Source organism: Rattus norvegicus, chromosome 19, assembly GCF_021556685.1.
Source record: "Rattus norvegicus strain SHRSP/BbbUtx chromosome 19, alternate assembly SHRSP_T2T, whole genome shotgun sequence".
Taxonomy (NCBI): Eukaryota; Metazoa; Chordata; class Mammalia; order Rodentia; family Muridae; genus Rattus; species Rattus norvegicus.
The window spans coordinates 25,485,720-25,506,158 of record NC_141552.1 but is presented as its reverse complement, the minus strand read 5'-3'; the positions used below and the strand labels follow the sequence as shown (position 1 = coordinate 25,506,158).

The 20,439-nt window shown below is 45.6% G+C and overlaps 1 protein-coding gene across 1 annotated transcript; it reads right to left on the bottom strand.

The window, feature by feature from the left end:
* Nucleotides 1–12,856: 12,856 nt before the first annotated feature.
* Nucleotides 12,857–16,832, bottom strand: LOC147999244 (uncharacterized). The gene is made up of 6 exons (XM_087596717.1): nucleotides 16,676–16,832; nucleotides 15,485–15,644; nucleotides 14,873–15,016; nucleotides 14,074–14,239; nucleotides 13,250–13,355; nucleotides 12,857–13,126 (listed from the first exon to the last, which is right to left on the bottom strand). The coding sequence occupies exons 1-4, from the start codon at nucleotides 16,800–16,802 to the stop codon at nucleotides 14,218–14,220; spliced, it is 453 nt and encodes a 150-aa protein (XP_087452843.1). The 5' UTR covers nucleotides 16,803–16,832; the 3' UTR covers nucleotides 12,857–13,126; nucleotides 13,250–13,355; nucleotides 14,074–14,217.
* Between the last annotated feature and the right edge of the window lie 3,607 nt (nucleotides 16,833–20,439).

Genomic DNA, 20,439 nt, shown 5'->3' with positions numbered 1-20,439 from the left:
AAATACAAAAAAGAAAAATGGGCATAGTAATTTAAGCCTATGATCCCAGTCATGGGAAACTGAGTCAGGGTGATGGAAGACTGTAAGTTCCAGGGCAACCTGTGTTTCAAGAAAAAAAAAAAAAGGCATGGTGAAGTTTCCACTCAAGTAGAAACCAAAAGGCTTTCACATGGGGCCTGCAATCCACTGGTCAGCACTCCCATCGTCACAGCCACAGGGAGACACTGGGGAACATTTCCCACTGTCTCTCTTTGGGATGCAGTCCACCCCATGATTCTATGTGAGGAATGCCCCAAAGGTTGCATCATGTGAGGGACCTAGATAGTTCCAGGATTGGGAGTATTCAGGAGTTTATAATTAGGGATGATCTACAGCTATGGCAAAGCCTTTTCCCTCCACATGGCAGCCCCAGGTTTGGCCCCAAGAGTAAAAATAAAATCCCCCCAAAATAATGCCAACAAAATATCACGAAGCCTAAACGTCTGACCAGTCTCCTCAAAAGTGCACAGGAACCTGACTCCACATTTAGGACCCACTATGGCCTCTGTGACCTGTGAGAAGGGATCTAATATGGGAATTAGTACAGTATGACTTATCCTTATGGATATCTTTGGTGACAATCACCACCTGACCCCTGAAAACCCATCTACCTGGGAGGCTCAGCACTCATGTCACCAAAAAAGCCCAGATCCTAGGGCCAGCATGGGCAGGAGGTGAAGAAAATTTGTCTCTCGTGAACATCAGTTGCTGCTCCTGGCCTGACTCTATCCTCAGGAGACAATGTCGCCCCAGAAAGTGTGGGTGTCAATGGCTCTTCCCAGGCCAAGGCTGGGATACTGCTTAAGTTCCACAATGCACAGCAGTGCTCACTCTAGAGCTAAAAGGGGTTCTACAGCTAAAAGGGGTGGGTGCTATGCTGGCCACGCCCCTCCCCAGCAGTGTTTAGTGCACTCTGAGTGGTGCTTCAAATGAGAGGGACTTCTTGAGGCTATTCCCTTGGAGAATGGCAGATTCATCAGAACAGGGCACAGGGTGAATTCAGAGCACACCTGGGAGGAATTTAGGGGTGTCAAGCCATGACTAAGACCAGATCCTGTGCTGACAGGCAGTTGAGCTGGAAAACTGGCATCCAAAGTGTGACTACCTGAATTCCTCTTAGACCAAAAGCCCTGGATCTGAGCTACTTTGCTGCATTCTCCTGAGCAGGGTCCCAGACGCAGCTCAGAATCGGGGTTGTGCATGGACTTTGGTGCTGGCAGCAGGTGGCTTAGCCACAAAGTGCCCAGCTTTCCCATCTGTGCCCACTCAAACTCCTCTGTCTCATTTTAGGAGTGTTTAGTATAGTTTTAGACAGGGTATCTTGTAGCAGCACAAACCTGCTTTAACCAACACTGTAACGTAAAAGCAACCCTGAATTCAAGATCCTCCAACCCCTTTGTCCCAAGTCCTGGAATTAAGACCTCCAGCTGTCACCATTTTACTTCAGCATAGGATACATCTGTGTTAGAGTGAGCTTTGGAAATACTGGAGTTCCTTAGAATTCAGGTTTCCTTAATTCTTGACAGGAGTTTTGTGATGATGCTGATGAGAGAGTCAGGAGTTAACACTGGGAGAGGTAACAGTCATGGCAGCCCTGAGTGCTCAGTTAAAGTCAAGACAGAAGCCTGCTGATTAGCACCTGAGTGAAAGTGGGAGGATTCAGAGTTCAAGAACAGACTCAGTTACATACCTAAGACCATATTGCAACATTTTTGTTTTATTTTTGGCTTGTTTTCTTTGAGACAAGGTGTTAATATATAGCCCTGGCTGTCCTGGAACTCACAATGCCTCTACCCCCCAATGGATTGAATTAAAGGCATGTGCCAACATACACTGCCACTAAATAATTTTTAATTAAACTTTCGGGCAAAATCCAGTAATCCCAGTGCTTAAGAGGCCGAGGCAGGGAGATATCTGGTTTCCTGACAAGTCTGGTCTACAGAGAGCATATCAGAACTGCCAGGGCCGAACAGAGAAACCCTGTCTCAAAAAATAAACAACAAAATGTGGTGGTTTTTTTTAAAGAAAAGAGGACTGGGGTGGGGTGGGGATTTAGCTCAGTAGTAGAGCGCTTGCCTAGGAAGCACAAGGCCCTGGGTTCGGTCCCCAGCTCCAGAAAAAAAAAAAAAAAAAAAAAAAAAGAACCAAAAATAGGAACGAATTGTCAGAGAATTAGAGGCAGAGATCCAAAAGATATTGGGCAGTTCAGAGTCTAGCTTCTGAGATGAAACTGGACACCCTAGGGTTAGGGTGGAGATTCTCATCTTGAACTGGTAGACAGAGGGTGGCTTCAGGGATGGAAGACTCAGTCAGTCATTAGTCAGGATTCTCAATCAAGAGGGTGTTGTAAGATCCAAAATGTGTGAGCAGTGTTCTGCATGAGACTAGAAGAACCCGCCTACCCATACAAAACAGCCAATGAAGAGTAATCACAAGCATACGTCTGGAGGTCCACAAGAGGTTAATGTCCACCTTAGTGTGGATTATTCAGAGCACAGGTGGAGAGGAGTAGAAGAGCTGATGGTGGCTGAGGCAGGAGAGGAGTTCGGGTGTGAATTTGAGCCAGTAAAACGGAGCTTAGAGGTCGGGCAGAGCAATGAGAGGTCTAACAGCATAGCTGTTGATATCCTTCAGATTAATTTGTCTTAAGAGCCTCATGCCATAGCCAAGGACAGGAATAGATCTGACTATTGAGTGGCTGGGCTCACATAGCCCAACAGGTTTGGCCTTGCCTCTGTGGGATTCCAAGTCTCTCCCTTTAGACACAGCCATGGTGAAGGTGTAGTAGTGAAGGTGCAGTTTGCTTTGCAATGCTTGGCTTATGGTGTTGAGTACTTCATGCTCCACAGAGCTAGGAAATGTCCTAGAAGCCAGGGAGGCTGAGCCATGAGGAAGACAGGTCTCTGGGAGAGAGAAATGATAACCAAAGTCACTAAGAACTTCCTGAATCACAGTGTCTGTTAACCATATATTTTATTTACTTTTTTTATGTGCCTGAGTGTTTCACCTAATAAATGCTTGTGCACCATGTGGTATGTGTGGTGCCCGTGAAGTCCAGACTGATTCCCTAGAATTGCAATTACAGGTTAATAGGAGCCACCATGTGGACACTAGGAACTGAACCTTGGTCTTCTGCTCTTAGCCACTAAACCAACCATCTCTTCAGCACCACCCCCCAATTGTATAGTCATTAAGATTTAACCATTTGGCCTTCAGTATTTGAATTAATACAGATGTGACAAGAGTTATAGTTAACATGGTGGTTCAGGTATAGACAGGCAGGCATCTCATTGTATACAAAATATGAATCCTTCCTTCCTTCCTTTCTTTCTTTCACTTCTTTCTTCCTTCCTTCCTTTCTTTCTTTCTTTCTTTCTTCCTTCCTTCCTTCCTTCCTTTCTTTCTTTCTTTCTTTCTTTCTTTCTTTCTTTCTCTTTTTGTTTTACTCTTGGAGACAGTGTTGTTTTTTGTGTAGCTGACCTGGAATTAGCTCTGTAGAGGAAGCTGGCCTAGAATTCAGAAATCTGTCTGCCTCTGCCTCCCAAGTGTTAGGATCAAAGGCCTGTGCCACACCACCACACATCCTTCTGTTTAAAGGAAAAATGTAGTCTTACAGGTCAGCATGAGTTTAGCCCCGATATAGACATTTTCCTAGGCCTCAGGAGCTCTAGAGTTCATGAAGGATTTTCTGCCTTCCCCTTTAGCCCTGGCTAACTATGAGAGCTCCACACACATGGGTGTTTGCTTCATTAGAGTCTGGAGGATGAGGGTCACAGGCTGAGGTAACTGTGTAGAGCAAAGGATGCCTGGTGAAGGTCAAGTGGGTAAAATGCTGAAATGCTAAGGGAAGAGGCCTATGGTTGGCGCCTCCTACACCTGAGACTTCCAACCCAGAAAAGCAGGGGGTAGAGAGTGAGGATGCAGAGTGCACACAGGTCAGGAAACGGCCATGTTCCTGAAGCCTCCATGAGTGGTGGACAGGCTCTGGGGCACCATGACGGACATCAGGAGCTTCTGCAATTTGTAGAATAACAGGGTTCCATGTTACCTCACATGCCCACGTTTTGCCCCCTGCTACAGGGAGAAGCCAACACCAGAGTCTTCCAGCTCCCAGCCCTGCTTTTGCCATGTAGGTTTATCCAGAAAGAGCTTGGAAGTCCCTGGACCTGGAGTCTCAGGTGGTTGTGAGCCACCTGACCCTGGTGCTGGAGACTGAACTCAAGTCTTCTGCAAGAGCAGCAAAGACCTGTGCGCTGCCTGGCCCAGCCAGGGCTGTGAAAATGGTGTTTATTTTCATGCTGAACAAACCCAACAACAGTTTAGGTCCCTAGAAGCCACATAAACCTGGATGCAGTAGTGTCTGTCATCCAGCACTTCCCACAGGGAGACAGGAGCCTAAAGTGGACAGTCTCTAGGATTAGGGGGAAGGGCTAGCCTAGCATACACAGCCATGGACGGGAGGTAGAAGGTGAGGACCTGTGCTCAGGTTGTCCCTGACCTTTACACAGGCACACACACACCTGTACTCACAGAAATGCCATACAGACATACGTGAAAAAGGAAATAAAAACAAACAACATTGAAAATACAATATACTGGGGCTGGAGGGATGGCTCAGTGGTTAAGACCACTGACTGCTCTTCCAGAGGATCTGAGTTCAATCCCCAGCAACCACACATTGTGTCTCATAACCATTTCTACTCTCATATACTACCCTTTACTGTTGTGTCTGAAAACAGGGACAGTGTACTCAGAAGGACAAAATAAATAATTTTTTAAAATCCTTTTCTTAAAAAAAAAAACTCTTCTGTGACACATGATCATTGTGTGATTCCAAATGTTGCTAAGTCAGTAAAGTCCTATTGCTACATGGTGCACCACTTGTGTCAGCCTTGGTAGTAGAATGGCACAGTTGAAAAGTTGCTGGTCACAGTGACCAGGCAGCCTAGAAAGCTAACCATGTGCAGAGAAGGCTGTGCTGTGACATAGTCCTCTACCCCACACTGCCCCTCATCCCTATGAACAGAGCAAAAAGAACAGATGAGGAATGTTCCAGGTCTCTTTCCTCTTTGATTGCCTTACTAACCTAGCCCCTGTGCTACATGTAACCTTGTCACATCCTCTGTCCCATCCTTAAGCCCTCATAACTGTCAGATAAGACAGGGATCTTGCTTTGGGGGGAAGCTCTGGTCCCTCTCTGTCCTAAGAGGCTCTGAGCCATCGCTGAAAGAGAGTCCTCTGAGGATTGAGGGACGTCCATAGCCAGTGCTCTGACTTCCAGGAAGGTTTGAAGAAGGTGGTCCTCTTCCTGTGGTTCCTCTAGTAGGAACAGACCACACTTGGGCCCAGCTCCCACTGTCGGAAAAAGGCGGGTGGCTCTGGTCTTTGCACAGCTCTCCAGGTGAATGAACAGTGCATCTCTCCTCCCTCTCTTGCAGGAAGTCTCCAGTCTCTGGTGCAGGTGCTGTTCCCAAGACAAAGGAAAGGAAAGTGCTAAGTGAGTGTTCCCGGGATCCTTTAATACATTGTATGCATTGTCGTCATTAATGTTTCTGTTTAATTTTTTATTCCATGTGTATTGATCTCCTTGTAGGGGTGTGCATGCCAAAGCATGAGTGTTGAAGGTAGAGGAAAATCCATGGGAGTCACTTTATCGTACCGTGCGGGGTTCCAGGCTCTGCTCTGGGTCATTGAGCTTCTTTACAAAGAGCTTTCATGCTGAATTTCTTGCTGGCTCTGATTTCAGGGAGAGCATCTCATAGAGCCCAGACTGGCCAGTAAACTACTGATCATCCTACCTCATGCATTGCCATCTACTTCATGAAAGGTTGAGTTATTGACATGAGGAACTGGGGATGGGCAGAGGTGCATGACGGAAGCTATCTCTGCTCAGTGCCTTTGGGGACAGATAGTTTTCATCACTGAGGTTTCATTTGAGTGCAGTGCTCCTCTGGAGAGAAGGAGTTTCTTTTGCCAGGGCATCAAGACAGGACTTGAAGGTGGAGGTCTGGAGGCCAGGCCTGCATTCCTCTTCAGAAGCTGCAGTCCCCACTCAGGACAGTGCTTTAGCACAGGGTCACATATCCAGTTCTACCCTGAGACCTGCTGAGTCACATGCAGTTTGTGCTGAGAAGCAAACTGGGGTCTCCTGCAAGGGCAGTGAGTGCCTCTCAACCACTTACTCATGCTTTCCTTAATTGTACACTCGAAGTGGGGCGGGCATGACACATGTAGGGGTCAAACACAAATCAAGGGAGTTTTTTCTCTTTTTGTATCAGAGAGGGCCTAAGGATCAAACTCAAGCCCTCAGGATTGACAGTGATGCCTGGACCTGGTGAGTTCAGGGTAGGGGATGAGGGTTTAGTCCTAGGGATGGAGCCCAGGACCTCACATACGCTAGGCAAGTGCCTAATCACTGAGGTACATCCCAGCAGATGTTGGTTGCAAGAGAACTTGGGCCCTCACCATGCCAAAGGAGCACTCTATCACTTAGTGGCCCCAGCCTGGTAGTCTTGTTTGTAACCTCTGCTGTGTTTGCATGCTGCCTGAGCTTATTAATATAGCCACATCCTCAGGGTGACAAAAACTTCATGGAGACTCCCACTGTCAGATACCTGAAGACAGGTTTCAAAGAGAACAGGTAACCAATGCAGAAGTCTCACAGTGTTCGTGTGAAGTACATGGAATATAAGTCCTAGATGACAGAATGCTCAGAACACTGGTGTCCCCACTGTTGGAAGTAACCAGGACCACAGATCCCAGTCTTTCATCACACTTGAAGACCCATAGCTGGCATGGTGGCTCATACTTCTCATCCCAGCACTTGGGAGGCTTAGTCAGGAGAATCTCCTGAGAACAGGAGTAGGAGGGGGCTGGGGATTTAGCTCAGTGGTAGAGCGTTTGCCTAGCAAGCGCAAGGCCCTGAGTTTGGTCCCCAGCTCCGAAAAAAAGAAAAAAAGAAAAAAAAAAAAAAGGAGTACGAGGACAGCCTGGCCAACCCATCAGGTGTTACCTGCAGGTCTAGTTCCAGACATAATCCTAGCATGCACTCATCCCCGGCCATGCAGGGAAAGCATCATGGCACAGCATGAAGCCAGTGAGGCCCATGTTGCTTGACTGGGCAGCTACTTGTTAGCAATAAGGAATAGGGCTCAGAGTGCCCAGAGGCTGTGAGACTGAGGGTTTCAAGGGCCCAGCAGCAGGCCAGATGGTCTCAGCCTGGACTCGATACTGAAGAAGGAAGGAGCCCTGAGTCCTGGGCCAAAGCTGTTAGTAGCCCCATGACCTGGGCTGCTGGTGGCTGCTGGGGTCAGGAGCAGTGTCTTGGTGGGTCCTGCTGTGGTGAGAGAGAGCAGCAGAACTTCTGGAGGACAGAGAGGGAGCAAAATAGAACAGGAATCCAGTGTAGAGATCTTAGAGTGTTTGTGTGAAGCAGAGCTAGGAAGTGGGATGCAGGGGCAGGGGAGCAGCAGGCTGTGCCTGTAGAGATGAGTCAGCCCAAGGGCAGAGTTGTCAGAGCCCAGCAGCATGGGGTGGGAGAGTATCTCAGGGGAGGGGCTCCTGTCCTTCCAGGACAGTCTCCATCAGAGACTGAAGGGCTGGGCCTGAGAAGCGAGGGGAATTAGGGATGAGGGAGAGACTGAAGAGATGTGGGAAAAGAATGCACCTAGGAGTGAAGCAGGGCCCCCAATGTGGGATGCCTGAGGCCCGACAGAGTTGGATGTTGCTGATCCTACATTAGGCCAGACCAGAGGGCCCAAGCTCCAGCAGCCAGAAAGGAAGCCAAAGTGTCTGAGGAGGTCTGCATCAGATTGCTGCATCTCATGAGGGTCCCACCAGTGGCCAAGGCAGGATTTGTTGAAAGCAAGGTTGTGGGTATAATTATTCTCACCTTGGAAGGGAATAGGTGGCCATGGCTCTCACAGGTACTGACGGTGCAGGGACAGGAGACCTATGGACTGACCTTACTGCCACAGGGCGGCTGAAGGCTCTTGTTGCCTTCAGTTTGTTGTTGTATTAACCTGGTAGCTTCATTTCTTGAGAAGCTTGGGTGGATGAGGTGTAGCAGATCAAGGTCCAGCTGAGAGGAGGAATCCAGAGTGTTCCATGGTTGGCAAACAGGTTCTGAGATCTGGCCTGTGCACTCAGGCCAGTGTAACTGTTTGTCTTAGCTGCAGGCTCAAGAGGGTTGAATTGACCCAGGATCAAACACCACATGTGCCCTGTGTTTTCCAAGCTTTCTCATGGTTGCAAGCGCTGGGCGAACTCACATGGACTTTTCCATCATTCCCTGAGCTCTAGGTGACTCGGATGGATCATGGAGATATCTCTAAGCCTCTGCCAGCACAGCAGTGACATCATGGCAGTGTCCTCTAGGGTTCCAGGACTGGATTTTTTTTTTCTCTCTCTCTACTGATACAAGTAATAAGACATCCTATAAAACAAGGCCAATCCTTCCTAGAGTTGAAGCCCAGAACACACAAGACTCCCCCAGGGATGGGCCCATCCAAGAAGGTGTGGGATGTTTTGTGGCTTAGGTTGTTTCACGGTGAGTGAGAAGTGTCTAAGATGCACACATGTAGCTGCTTGGGAGCTGGGGAGGTCATGGGACCCCCTAGATCTGATTCTGCAGATGACTGTGAACATCCATGTGCTGGTTAGGAGAATGCCTGGATTTGGAATTCAGTGTTTTCAGATTTCAGGATTGGATGAGGGGAACTCAGCATGTGCATGTGTCCATGTCTCTGTATGCATGCACATGCAGGCCAGGAATGGACACCAGCAACCTTCCTCAGTCACCCTATGCATCTCACACAAAGGAGCTCTCACACAGAAGCTGTGGCTCACAGATGAGGCTGGTCAGGCTTAGAGTCCCAGAGATTCTTCTGCTGTCCTTCAAAACTTTGAATATGTGTGTGTGTGTGTGTGTGTGTGTGTGTGTGTGTGTGAGAGAGAGAGAGAGAGAGAGAGAGAGAGAGGAGAGAGAGAGAGAGAGAGAGAGAGAGAGAGAGAGATTCTACCAGATTGTACAACCATGCATGCACATATGGATGCCAGAGGGAAATATCCGGTGTCTTCCTTTTCTAACAGGGTCCTAATCAACTATCAGGTCTCTATATCTTAATATCTAGCAGGGGTCCCAGCGTGAGCATAGCCAGGGCATACACATGCTTGGCTGTCAGGCAGGCAAGAGGCAGAGATCTTGTACTATTTTTCATGGTTAATGCTCTTAGTGCCCTTGAGGGCCTGGCTGACACCTGCCTGGAGACGGCTGGATCTGATGCTGGCCTAGATAGCCGGGGCTATTGATGATGGATGTCCAAAGTGGCCCTCATTCTTGGCAAACTTCTCTCTTCTAGTCTAAATGTGCTTGGGTGTTTAATGCAAGGACTGGGTTTTAGTTTTCCTGTTCCATCCTGCTGCCTCCTTGTTTTCTTCAGCGGGTCACCTGCCCTAGTGATGAAAGAGAAGTGTGTGAACCACAGCACCACCCTCCCATGCTTCTGCTTGCTGGTCTGTGGTATCTGTTGATGTAGAACCGTTCCTGTGGCGGTCCTGTTGCTGTTTGTGAGTTTTGAGGATTTACGCCAGTGTAGTAATGTGCATTGTCATCCTGGGAAACACCACAGGAAGTTGGTCCTCAGGTTTCAGCACACAGAAGCACAGGCCAGAAGAGATGCCCAGGTGTTGAAGGAGGTCCGGTAGATGTCCTGTTAGTTTCCTGTGTCTGATGCATGATTGTCCCTTGCTTAATAAAATGTATACACAAAACTCTTTAAGTGTCCGACTGACCTCTGAGAAAGAACATCAGTGGGAAGATGGCTTTGAACTCTTAACTCCCTGTTCCTGTCCTCATAACAGGTTTCTGTAGCAGCCAAAGGAGAGAAGCCACCTGAGGGAAGGAAGTCCAAGACAGTGCCTAGGAGCAGAAGTAGGGTCTGGCTGTAGAGGGGACAAGTGGCTGGGTATAGGGACTCTAGGATCAGAAAAGAGGCTGTCTGGCATCTCCCACAGCAACGAAGACAGTCACGCATAGTCATGCTCAAAGGCCAGTCTGATCCAGACTGTCCCTCATTTCCCAGGCGATTATAGATGGTGTCAGGTAGCAGTTGAAAACTGGCCATTAAGGGGTCTCTGTAAGAAAGGGCGTGATTCAAGTGTTTATTAAGGTATCATGGCATCAAGAGTATATGAGGACATAGCCATATGTACACAGAACGACTTGCAGATCCAGAGAGCAGGGAGGGAATAGCCAGGGGCTCCTGCTTGCTGCTGCCTTAGGGGTTCTACAGAAATCCCAGTGGCACTTGGGAAGTGGAGGCCATATCAATTAGGGATTGTGGCCACATGGGGAGATTGAGGCCAGCCATGTGCTGTGGCATCAGAACACTGACCAGCGATGACAAAATGGAACATAAAACACTGGTTTCTCAGCTTTGATACTGCTGACTGCTGACGTGGCCAGGGGCCATCCGGTTCACCAAAGGCTCAGCCAACAGTTGTCTCTCCACTCACCAAAAGTCAAAGAGTGGCCCAGCTCCACAACCAAATGTGTGCCCACATTGCAATGGCTCCGGTACTGTTTCACCTCAGCTGCGGAGATCTCAGGATCCATGAGTGTCCAGCACGCACACACCCGAAAGAGACAGTCTTAGGGGTCATAGGCAGCACTGAGGGTGGTGAGCCTCTGCCTCACGGCTCAATGGCCCTGACCTTGGCATTGTTTGGGCACAAGAGAGCAAAGTGATGGGGACAGACAACCTGCAGTCTACCATGCTGGAAGGGCATGACTAACACTGATTGATCACATCCATGTGACTACTGAAGCTTTTCCTGCTCTCTGTAGTGGTGACCTTACAGAAACCATGCACACCCGGTTTAGACTGTATTAAAGTAGCCACCATTTCAGGGTTCCCTGCAAGGTACCATGGGACAGTAGTAGCATGAGTCTGCATGTATCTCGACAGTTTTCACTAGGGACCAAACACACACACACACACACACACACACACACACACACACACACACAAAAAAAAAAAAACACACACATACACACACACTTTACTGACATGGTGCACATTCTTTGCACACAGAAGAAAGTGAGTAGTAATGAAAACATACCAATCATGGAATTGATGGAGGGAGTTGTGGGGAAGCTGCGGTTTAGAGTTACTTAAAGGCCCTGTGCAGGCTCTCCTTTTGTTGGAGGAGAAACTTCAAGTGCAATGTGGTTCTTTATTTTCTTTTTCTAAAGCACAGAGGGCTAGGGTGGATCACAGGGCTTTGAGCATGTTTGGCAAGTACAGTCATGCAGAAATAAATCCTAGGACAGGAACCCTATTAATCTTCTACAGAATTACAGAGCAGCCTGGATGAAGACTCTCAGCTGAAAAGGTGGACATCTCAAGACAGGCCCTGGACAATGGCTGTCAGACTTGAATGAAGACTGGAAATGTTTTGCTATCTCATAGGAAAAGAAGGCCCCTCCTACCACACTGTACTCTAAGGACAGTTTATTCAGGATAGGATGACATGAACTATTGTCTCAGGTCACAGATGTCAGCACAAAGTATCCAAGGTATTGTATGCCAATGGTAGCATTAACAGGACAAAGCACACAGTGTCATGAAGACATAAATTATGAGTTTGTGTAGCAAGACCCAGGCCTCTTCCAGGTTCTTAGATAGTAACTGAGAACCTCAAATACGGTAGTGATGTGATAGTGTGGGGTGAATCTAGTTACAACTAGCTTCTATTGTGACACAGATGACTCTTTCTGTGTCATGGTCAGCTTATAATGAATGACTAGACCTAAGCATGAGAGTAACCAAATACTACATTGCTTCTCTAGCTGCTGAGCTTTTAAAAGCCCTGGGGTGACAGCAAGCTTTTGTGGACATACTGGATTGGTCCTTCTGTACTTTAACTCTCTGAGTCACCTCCACTCTCAGTAAGTTAGATCAATTCCACAAATTGGAAATCAGTCACCTGGAAAAAATACATTCTCAATACGATCCCAGATTGGCCATGGAAAAAGGGTAGCTTGAACTGTCCCACCTAGGTTCTGGGCCTGCACAGGCCTGCTCTCCAAAAGAAACCTGTGTTCACAGCTGCAAGCTATATTCACTATGGATGCTCTGGAGGTTCCTTCCTAAACTGCTTAGATTAAAATAATTTTCTTGCTAACAATCAAAAAACTGATTATGCCAATCTGGCCTACGAGAAGCTAGTTTCTATTCTGTATTTTATCAGATGTGCAGAATACATATGGTCATCACTGATAATAGGTGAAAGATCTGCTCTAATATGAAAACTAAGTGATGCTGGAGGATGATCCTGACCCACAATGAGCAGTGGGAACACCAGAGCCCTGTAGGGATGCCTGACAACCTAACACGTTGAGCACGCACGGCTCAGTAAGTTCCCTGTGAACACACATCTCCTGAGATCTCTCTAATTGTAGGTGATCCTGTCCACCTAATACAGCACCTCATGTGGAATAACAAAAGCCACCTGCAGGAGCTGTGGTGATGACTCACAGGGTAGAGCATCTGCTGCTCTCTCAGAAGAACCACATGGACCCTAACAATTGGGTAAAGCATGTCAGTGATTACATCACAAAGTGTGTGTCGGAGAAACAGCCACATTATCCACACAAAAGACATTATCACACTGGGTACCCCTTGGAGACTTTGAATTCACTTATTAGCCCAGGCTCCATGGAACATGCAGAGATCCATCTCCAGCTGTCAGTTCTAGGTCCACAGGAGGGGACAGAACCCTTGAGTAAGAATGATGGTCTTAAGAGTCAAGAGATAGAATTCAATTTTTATTCATAACGAATACATTTTTACAACAAAACAGGATTAAAATGAATAAAAATATTTAAAAATATTTGAAAGTAAAAATAGTAACAAGAACATATAAATATGAAACAACAAAAAGAAAACTTCAATTAAAATCATAACAAAAATACTTCTAAAAGCATATTCTTAACGAATATTTAGAAGCACAGACGTATTGCTGTTTCTCCTCTAGCATACATAATGAAAGGCGATCCCCCAAGTTGTCTCTCAAGTGCTGTTTTCTGAAGAAGAAAGTGAGTAAGACCTCAATCAGTCAGGATGGCTTAGTGGTATATAAATTTAGGGTCTCTAAGAAATGACAAATTAACGCAGAGGATGAATACTCATCCAAAAAATGTTGTTACCATTCAGGATGTTGGTCATCAGGGACTCCTGAGAAAGCAACTTATTCTTCAGGAAGCTCTCTTACTGGGGTGTGTCCAATTCCAGCTCTCTTGCACTTTCTGAGACCTGGGAGAGGAAGGCAGTTTTTCAGACACTGATTTGGTGGGGAAATGCAAGCCAGCTGTCAGAATGCTGCCTTCTACCACCTAACTTCTATTGGACAGTCGACATGGACCTTTTAACTGATATCATTGTTGCTAACTCTGTGGGCAGGGCAAAATCTCCAGCAAGCCACACAGTAATGTGGGCTGCCAATCTGGGACCCAGACTTATACCAGTGCAAACCAAGAACAGGGCAATGGGAAGAGACCTCATTGGGTTGCAGGAAGAAAGGAGATGTCCATATGTCACCAAGGATAAAGCCAATGCAAGTACTAATTTGACATTTCCACTTAGTTCTTATCCCAAAGGTGCTTCCTACACAAGAGGTCACATGACCACAGAGTGTCAATTTTTCAAGAACCAAGAAATTGTTTAAAACTCTACATAGGATCCAATCTATCACATGGATATGCAATAATGAGATATGTTATTCATCTGTCACCATTTCTAGACTGCAGCTTCAAAAAGAGCAGCAAAATATGCTTGCACAATAATTCAGTTTCTGAAAAGTGGTTAACTTCCTAGAATACTTGTGCATAGGCAGAGCAATGAACAATTCCATTACATGAGGTGGTTGGCTGGTTGTGAGTGTAAATTAGAAAGGTGGTAAGAGAAGCAAAGATGTATCAAATTGGCAAATTTTATCAGATATTGTTAAGCTAACACATCTGCTCGTCCCTACTTGATAATGCTGGTTCTGGCCGTTGATGGTCTTTATCTTTCTTGTTGAAGTAAACCAAATATTTCTGGTTCAGTGCACAATCAAGATGTACCTCCTTGCTCTCCTGCTTCAGTGTGACCAACTTCTTCCTACATGTGTTCTCCATCAGGAGCTGGTGAGCAGATTTCTGGAAATACAGTATGCAAAGTAAGATCATGCTGGCCCTTTCTCCCATTCCTACTCCCAAGTCCCACTAACTCTACCAGGTCCCAGATACCCATGAAGACTTAATAAAGTGCATCTTGATACATATAAGGCTGCTGCACAAACCATAAAGAGTTAATTCGGGGAAGAATAAATTGTTTGCTTGGCCTGACACCAATTAGTGTCCACACCTCTGAGAAAGAACATGGATCTACAACTATCCATAAAAGCCCAATGCATGGGGCCAACATCAATTAGTAGTGGGCCAACACCCTCAAAGGAGGTAAGTAGAACAAAGAGAAGGTCATGCTAACCATGTGGTCCACGCACTGAGTTTTGTAAAACCTGGTGTGACACCATAGGTCCAGGTCAGCCTAATAACCTTCTGCTGACTTCAATCAGTACTGTTCTCTCTAGAGCCTTCTGAAGATGCCTAGACAATCCTGGGATGAGGAACACTCTTTTGTGGAACTGAAAACTGAGTCCTAATGACCCTGGAACACTGATGGGTAAATAGCACAAGAGATAGAACCAGAGCTGAAGACCGTCCAATCCAGAACAAAGAAAGTCAGAAATGGCCATTCCACAAGTGATAGCCTTTCTGACCAGGACTTACCTAGAGAAGGTAATCTCCTTCTTCAGCTTATGGTTGTTCTCATGGAACTCAGTGTTCTCCATCTCTAAGTTGTGCAGAATTGACATGACCGCCTCCTCCATTCTCTCCAGGTCTTCATAATATGGATTTGGCCTGAAGTGTGGCCTGGCCCCAAATGATAGAATACAATGAACATCGGCATTTAGGAATATATGAACTCAGGGTGGGTCCTATATTACCCCAGGCTGCTGCCTGGATCTTCCAGCACTCAGTCCCCTGCCTAGCAAGTACAGAGACTCACCATAAACTCACTGCAATTACAATCTTGCAAAGCCACCAGCTATCAAGGGCTTTGCAAATGCACACTGGGAACTCACTCTCCCTGACTTTATCCCTGAATTCTTCATTCAGACCACAAGTTCTGCTTTTCAATAAATGGAAGCAGATGAGTCCATTTTCAATCTCACTCCTCAGGAAGGGTCAGGTTCTGAATCTCCACTATATGGGAGGTGAGGTTTAGCACAGGGTGGTTAGGGAGGTACAGCTTTCTAGAACCCAAAACCTTAACAGGATAAGAAAAAGGTGACGTTGCAGACCCAGGAATGAAACAAGAGCATTTGGAGCGATTCATACCTGTTCTTCATGGATCTCTCTGTCAGAAACCTCAGGCAATCTCTCAGGTCATTTCTCTCCTCGGTAATGAGCTGCAGCTCTTTAATCAGCCTCTCCTTTTCCTTCATGGCCTGATTCTTGCTTAGGTCAGTGCCAGGGGATGATGTTTCTCTCCCAGAGTCTGTAGGTAGAAGAACACAAGTGAACCTGCATGGGGAGAATGCATAGAGTGTTCATAGACCTCAGTGAGGCCTAAACAGGAGAACAAGCCAGGAACCCAGTGTCACTGCTAGGCGATTGGTCTATGCTTAAGAGACCTCCTCAGGGGATCTCAGTTTTCCCACTACTCTATAGAGACCAAGAGATGTAAGCAGCCAGGTGTTCCCTATTCCGGACATCATGTGCTTACATGTACCATGGAGATGGCTTCTCCAGGATTATTATCAGCTGAACAGGGTACAGCTTGGTTTCAGGACCCTCACCCCTGTGGCTTCAGAACTCAGATGATAAATTCACCATCCACAAAACTTGAGTGATTGGAGACACTCAGATGTCCTACCCTGATACTCTAAGGCAACAACTTTGGATTTAAAACGCATTTCCAGGGAGGATATGTTCAACAGACTTATCAGTGTCCCTATGTGAAATACCAATTGCCCCAGAAGTGCGAATAGGTTACAGGCTGAATCTTGGTCTACACGTCCAAATAGTTTTGGTATTGTAGAAAAATGTTTGTAACATACAACCTCTAATATATAAAGCAAACAATGACCCTGACAGTTAGAAGAAATCAGAGAAGGTCTAAGAACATAAGGTTATTGCCTGGAGCACAATCTCTCCCTGTTACTACTGTCAGATACCCACTGTATTTAAAGAAGCAATGATAGTGAAATACATTGCTGCCCTGTCTAAACTCAGAAAAGGTGGACCCTCCATGACCACTGATGGTGTTATTATATCAATGTAACAGAGCAAATGAACTGAAAAGTAAAGACCAGAAGTTCACAGTATAATAGCATTGGCCTTACCATATCCTCCCAGTGGGGATGGGGAAACTAAAGTTCTGAAATCCTTGACTTTAAGGAATTGTGATATTCATGGAAATCAATTCCTTTTCAGATGCTCCAGTTGCTGTGGCCCATTGCTAGAAAGGTCAGCTTAAGCCTGCAGCCACCCTGGCAGGAAGCTCAAAATACACTGCCCAGAACTTACTCCACATTCCCCAGAAGTGCTGTCTTTCTCCATCATTACTTTGAGACGAAAGGCCAGACTCCTTCACTCTAGTCTCTCCACAATCGACGTTCCCCCTCCCAAAAAGCTTGCGAAGACGGGAAAACATGTCTTAGCTTGTAACTGCCAGACTCAGACTGAGAGAAACTAGGGCACTGGTTGTCACTACAACACTGGTGACATCACAGAGGATGCCAGAACTCTCTAGGAGACAATAGAATGTCCAAGAAGGGACAGCAGATGTCATGGGGAGCAGACTTTGCCTCCTGCTAATGTTCTCCCTGTACTGAGCATAAGCTGAGGTGCCCTTTCCAGGAGACTTTCCTGGGGAGAGCCACTGAGCATCTCCTGCTTCCAAAGCCAAATTTTCCTCAAGGCTTGATTATAAAAAACCTTAGTAATTCCTATGCATCTAAATGAATGTTTCCTTTCAAATCTTTCCCAAAAAATGTCTCATCATAACTCAAATTGTCCACATTCACCAATGTAAGCCATTAAACTTCCTGAGATTTCACACCAGCTTGAATATGCAGTCAAAAGTTCTCCTGTCTCATTATGTACAGGTGCTTTATATCACATCAAGAAATAGTCTGCATGGTAGGTTTCAACATGCGTGTGTATTAGGGGAACACTCATGAAGTCATGTGCTTAGCAATCAAAAATTGCCAGAAAATTCCTTAGGAGAAAGAGTTGAAGTCTTTAAGGTGCTAGGAAAAGTGTGGAGACCAGTTGGCAGAGGAAAGTGCAATATTGGAGCCACCAGTGAAGGGAACCTCATGCTGGTGGTGGGGTTCTCCTCTCTGCACCAATGTCGCCAAAGGAGCACTGCTCACAGGCCTGAGTAAGATGTACCATGAGCTTCTATCAGAAAAATAAAATAGTCAAGAGATATAGGGGGTGCACAGAAACGTCTAAAATGAGGCCTTAAACATCATTAAGTGGATAGAGCAAGGTCCCAGCACCTGTACACTGGGAAATGGCCACCCCACCAAACACAAAAGCATCTATCATAGTAAAAAATGAATACTTTATAGAATGCACACACTAACACTGATTGATCACATACATAGTTCAAATTTTGAGGGCAAATTCATGGCCTTAACTATCTTTGTCTCAACGTATATAGCAAAAAATAAGAAAGAACGAGAAAAGAAAAAGTCAAAACTAAAAGCTCAAGCTTCTCATATGAGGATTGCAGGAAGTGTTATATGGGAGTCAGTTCTGATTAGGCCATTTTAGATAGAACAGTGCATAGTGACCCTTAATGTGATGGGCCCTATATAAAGCTTTTTGCAATATTGGAATTTTAACAAACCTCATCCAGAACGTACGAAAGAGGCACCATGAGATCACCATGTGATCACCATGTCCTTACTCTCCATCAGGTTATTTTTCTGCATCCTTGATTGTCAGGCATATAACAGCAACAATCTGAAATAACTGGTAGACATGGAAAAACATGGCTAAAACTATAGTTGTGGGTTACACACCTCAACTGTGAAAGGCTAATGCTGTCTGCACAGTCCTTGGAGGCCACTCTTATAAGCCTATTTATTGCAAAGTGAAAGGAGGTTTATCTGAGCTCAAAGTGATCCTGGCCAGCCAGGTAGAGGGCAACATGTGATACTTGAGACCCTGTTTTAAACCAGCACAGAAATCCACACTTCATTCAAAGCATCATCTACGAATTCTCGATTATTTACCATTCTCTCCCTACCAGTCGTTCTGTTTGGAATGGTAGAAAACAACGGGAACTGATCTTTCTATTTTAAGGACCTTGATCTCTCCTTTTTTTAGGTCCACATTAAGAGTGCATACAAATGGACATCACCATCTGAACATCTTAGTATTATCTACTCTGTATATGTAACATAATACTGTGCCTATGAAAATCTTAAGCTTCCTTGAGTGTAGTTGCCCCATCAAGAATTGTGAAGTTCTGAGTTCAAACCCCAGTGATGCTTTAAAGGTACTAGAAGAAATCGATCAGAGATACTGCACTTCTTTGTCCTTAGATTAAATCAAGTTGACACAATGTGAACCTGGTGGGCTATTTAACCATGCATCTTTCTCCCAACCCCACTTCCACGAGTTCAGTCCATGGCAGAATTCATCCCCCACCATCCTTGATATTTCTTTGTATATTTCTACAAGGGCCAGGTTTCTTTTTTTTAATAGAATTAGTTGTAGTCAATCAACTGCTGCCCTATGTGAGAAATGATTAGTATCTATTGCAACTTACCACACTGTATTTGTGTATACAAGTACATTGTTGGAAATCCAGCATTACTGAGGGATTGGAAACCAGTGCTGTGGCCTTGCCTTTCTGTGCCTCTTCCTGGCTCACAGGCAGCAGGGGGCAGACCTTGAGTTCCTCTTCAGGGACAGAGTGATGTTAAATGGGCACTGAGCAGGCAGAGAAACACAGCTGAGGCAGCTCCTTTCAGTTATCAAACACATCATCTCCTTCCCATCTTAAGGGCTACTGCTGAGGTCTTGCCCCCATACCTACCTTAATAGCAGCGAATTTGTTACACAGCAGCCAGCTCTTTCCTATTGTTCTGTAATACGCCTCCACATCATGGATGCCAAGAAAAACACTAACAAAGAACAAAAAACTCTGACGTTGAACTGTGTGGTGCTGGTCACATACCCTATTATGTTCTGTATGTTATGAGGTTTGTTAATCTTAACAAGTTCCCCAAGTGTATTCTTCACATAGGACCCAATAGATTCAAGGAAAATAGAAACAATTATGTGTAAAATGGCCTGAGTCAGGGCCCATAGACCGAAGCATTTCCAGCGCTTGTGCATGAGCCCATGTGGATTTTGCAATGAGCGGGGCCTAGCAATGTCCAGTACACAGTTGTGAGCTGTTGCTCTGGTTGAACTGTATTGGTGTGTGCATTAATAAACTACACCTATTTAAATGAATTCAGTGTCCTGTGGTTTGAATCCAGACCCCTTGACACCAGGTCTTCCCTTCTGCAGCACTTAGGAAAAAGGCTAAGTTTAGGAAAGGTGACGTCTTGTCATAAGTTATGTGACAAGAGGGATGGTGAATGATCCCTTGAGATAAGAATCAAGGTTTCCTCTCTGGTATTTAGGTCTATACTGGCCCTGTGCAACAGCTTCAAGAACCCATTTCTGATTTTCCTTGGGATTCCCGTGATGATGCACTCAGACAGGATTGGAAACAACCAAAACGGTGGTCAGACTTGATTTATAAAAAGTAGGTAACATTGCAAACTTATGTTGTAGGATATTTGATCATATTGTCATCCCCAATATAGTGTTATTTACTTAGAAAAATACCTTCTGGCTGTGTAGTTCAGCACTAGCACCAATATTTCACCCTAGAGCTATTTTTGTTTGTTTGTTTGTTTGTTTGTTTGTTTGTTTTTGTTTTTGGATGAACAAGTACTTTCCTATTTTGTGGCCCATCCCTAGCTCTTACTTCTTTGCACAGTCATAGAGACCTCAAACATATACTCAGACAAAGCCAGGGGAGTTTATAAAAGGGCCTAAGGCAATACCACATAATGACATTGAAAGTGGGCTCTCTTCTTGATCCACGCCTCCAGCTCTCCTGACATCTACATGAATTATAATTCCTAATGCAGTGTAAATGATGTCTGCACTATTGCTGAAGGAATCATGAGAATAACAACTCTAAACATCCCACCATGGATAGAATTTGTGGAAAGAGGCAACTGGCAGCCAATGAGAGGGCTCTACAGTTAAAG

What these genes read in the sequence shown, in the direction of transcription:
- LOC147999244 (XM_087596717.1), bottom strand. Translation starts at nt 16,802, where the DNA reads ATGTTTTCCCGTCTTCGCAAGCTTTTTGGGAGGGGGAACGTCGATTGT. An exon ending in GAGAGATCCATGAAGAACAG is followed by an intron (nt 15,017 to 15,484) that starts GTATGAATCGCT and finishes ATTTGGGGCCAG; the next exon opens with GCCACACTTCAGGCCAAATC. An exon ending in AAGGAGATTACCTTCTCTAG is followed by an intron (nt 14,240 to 14,872) that starts GTAAGTCCTGGT and finishes CTGTATTTCCAG; the next exon opens with AAATCTGCTCACCAGCTCCT.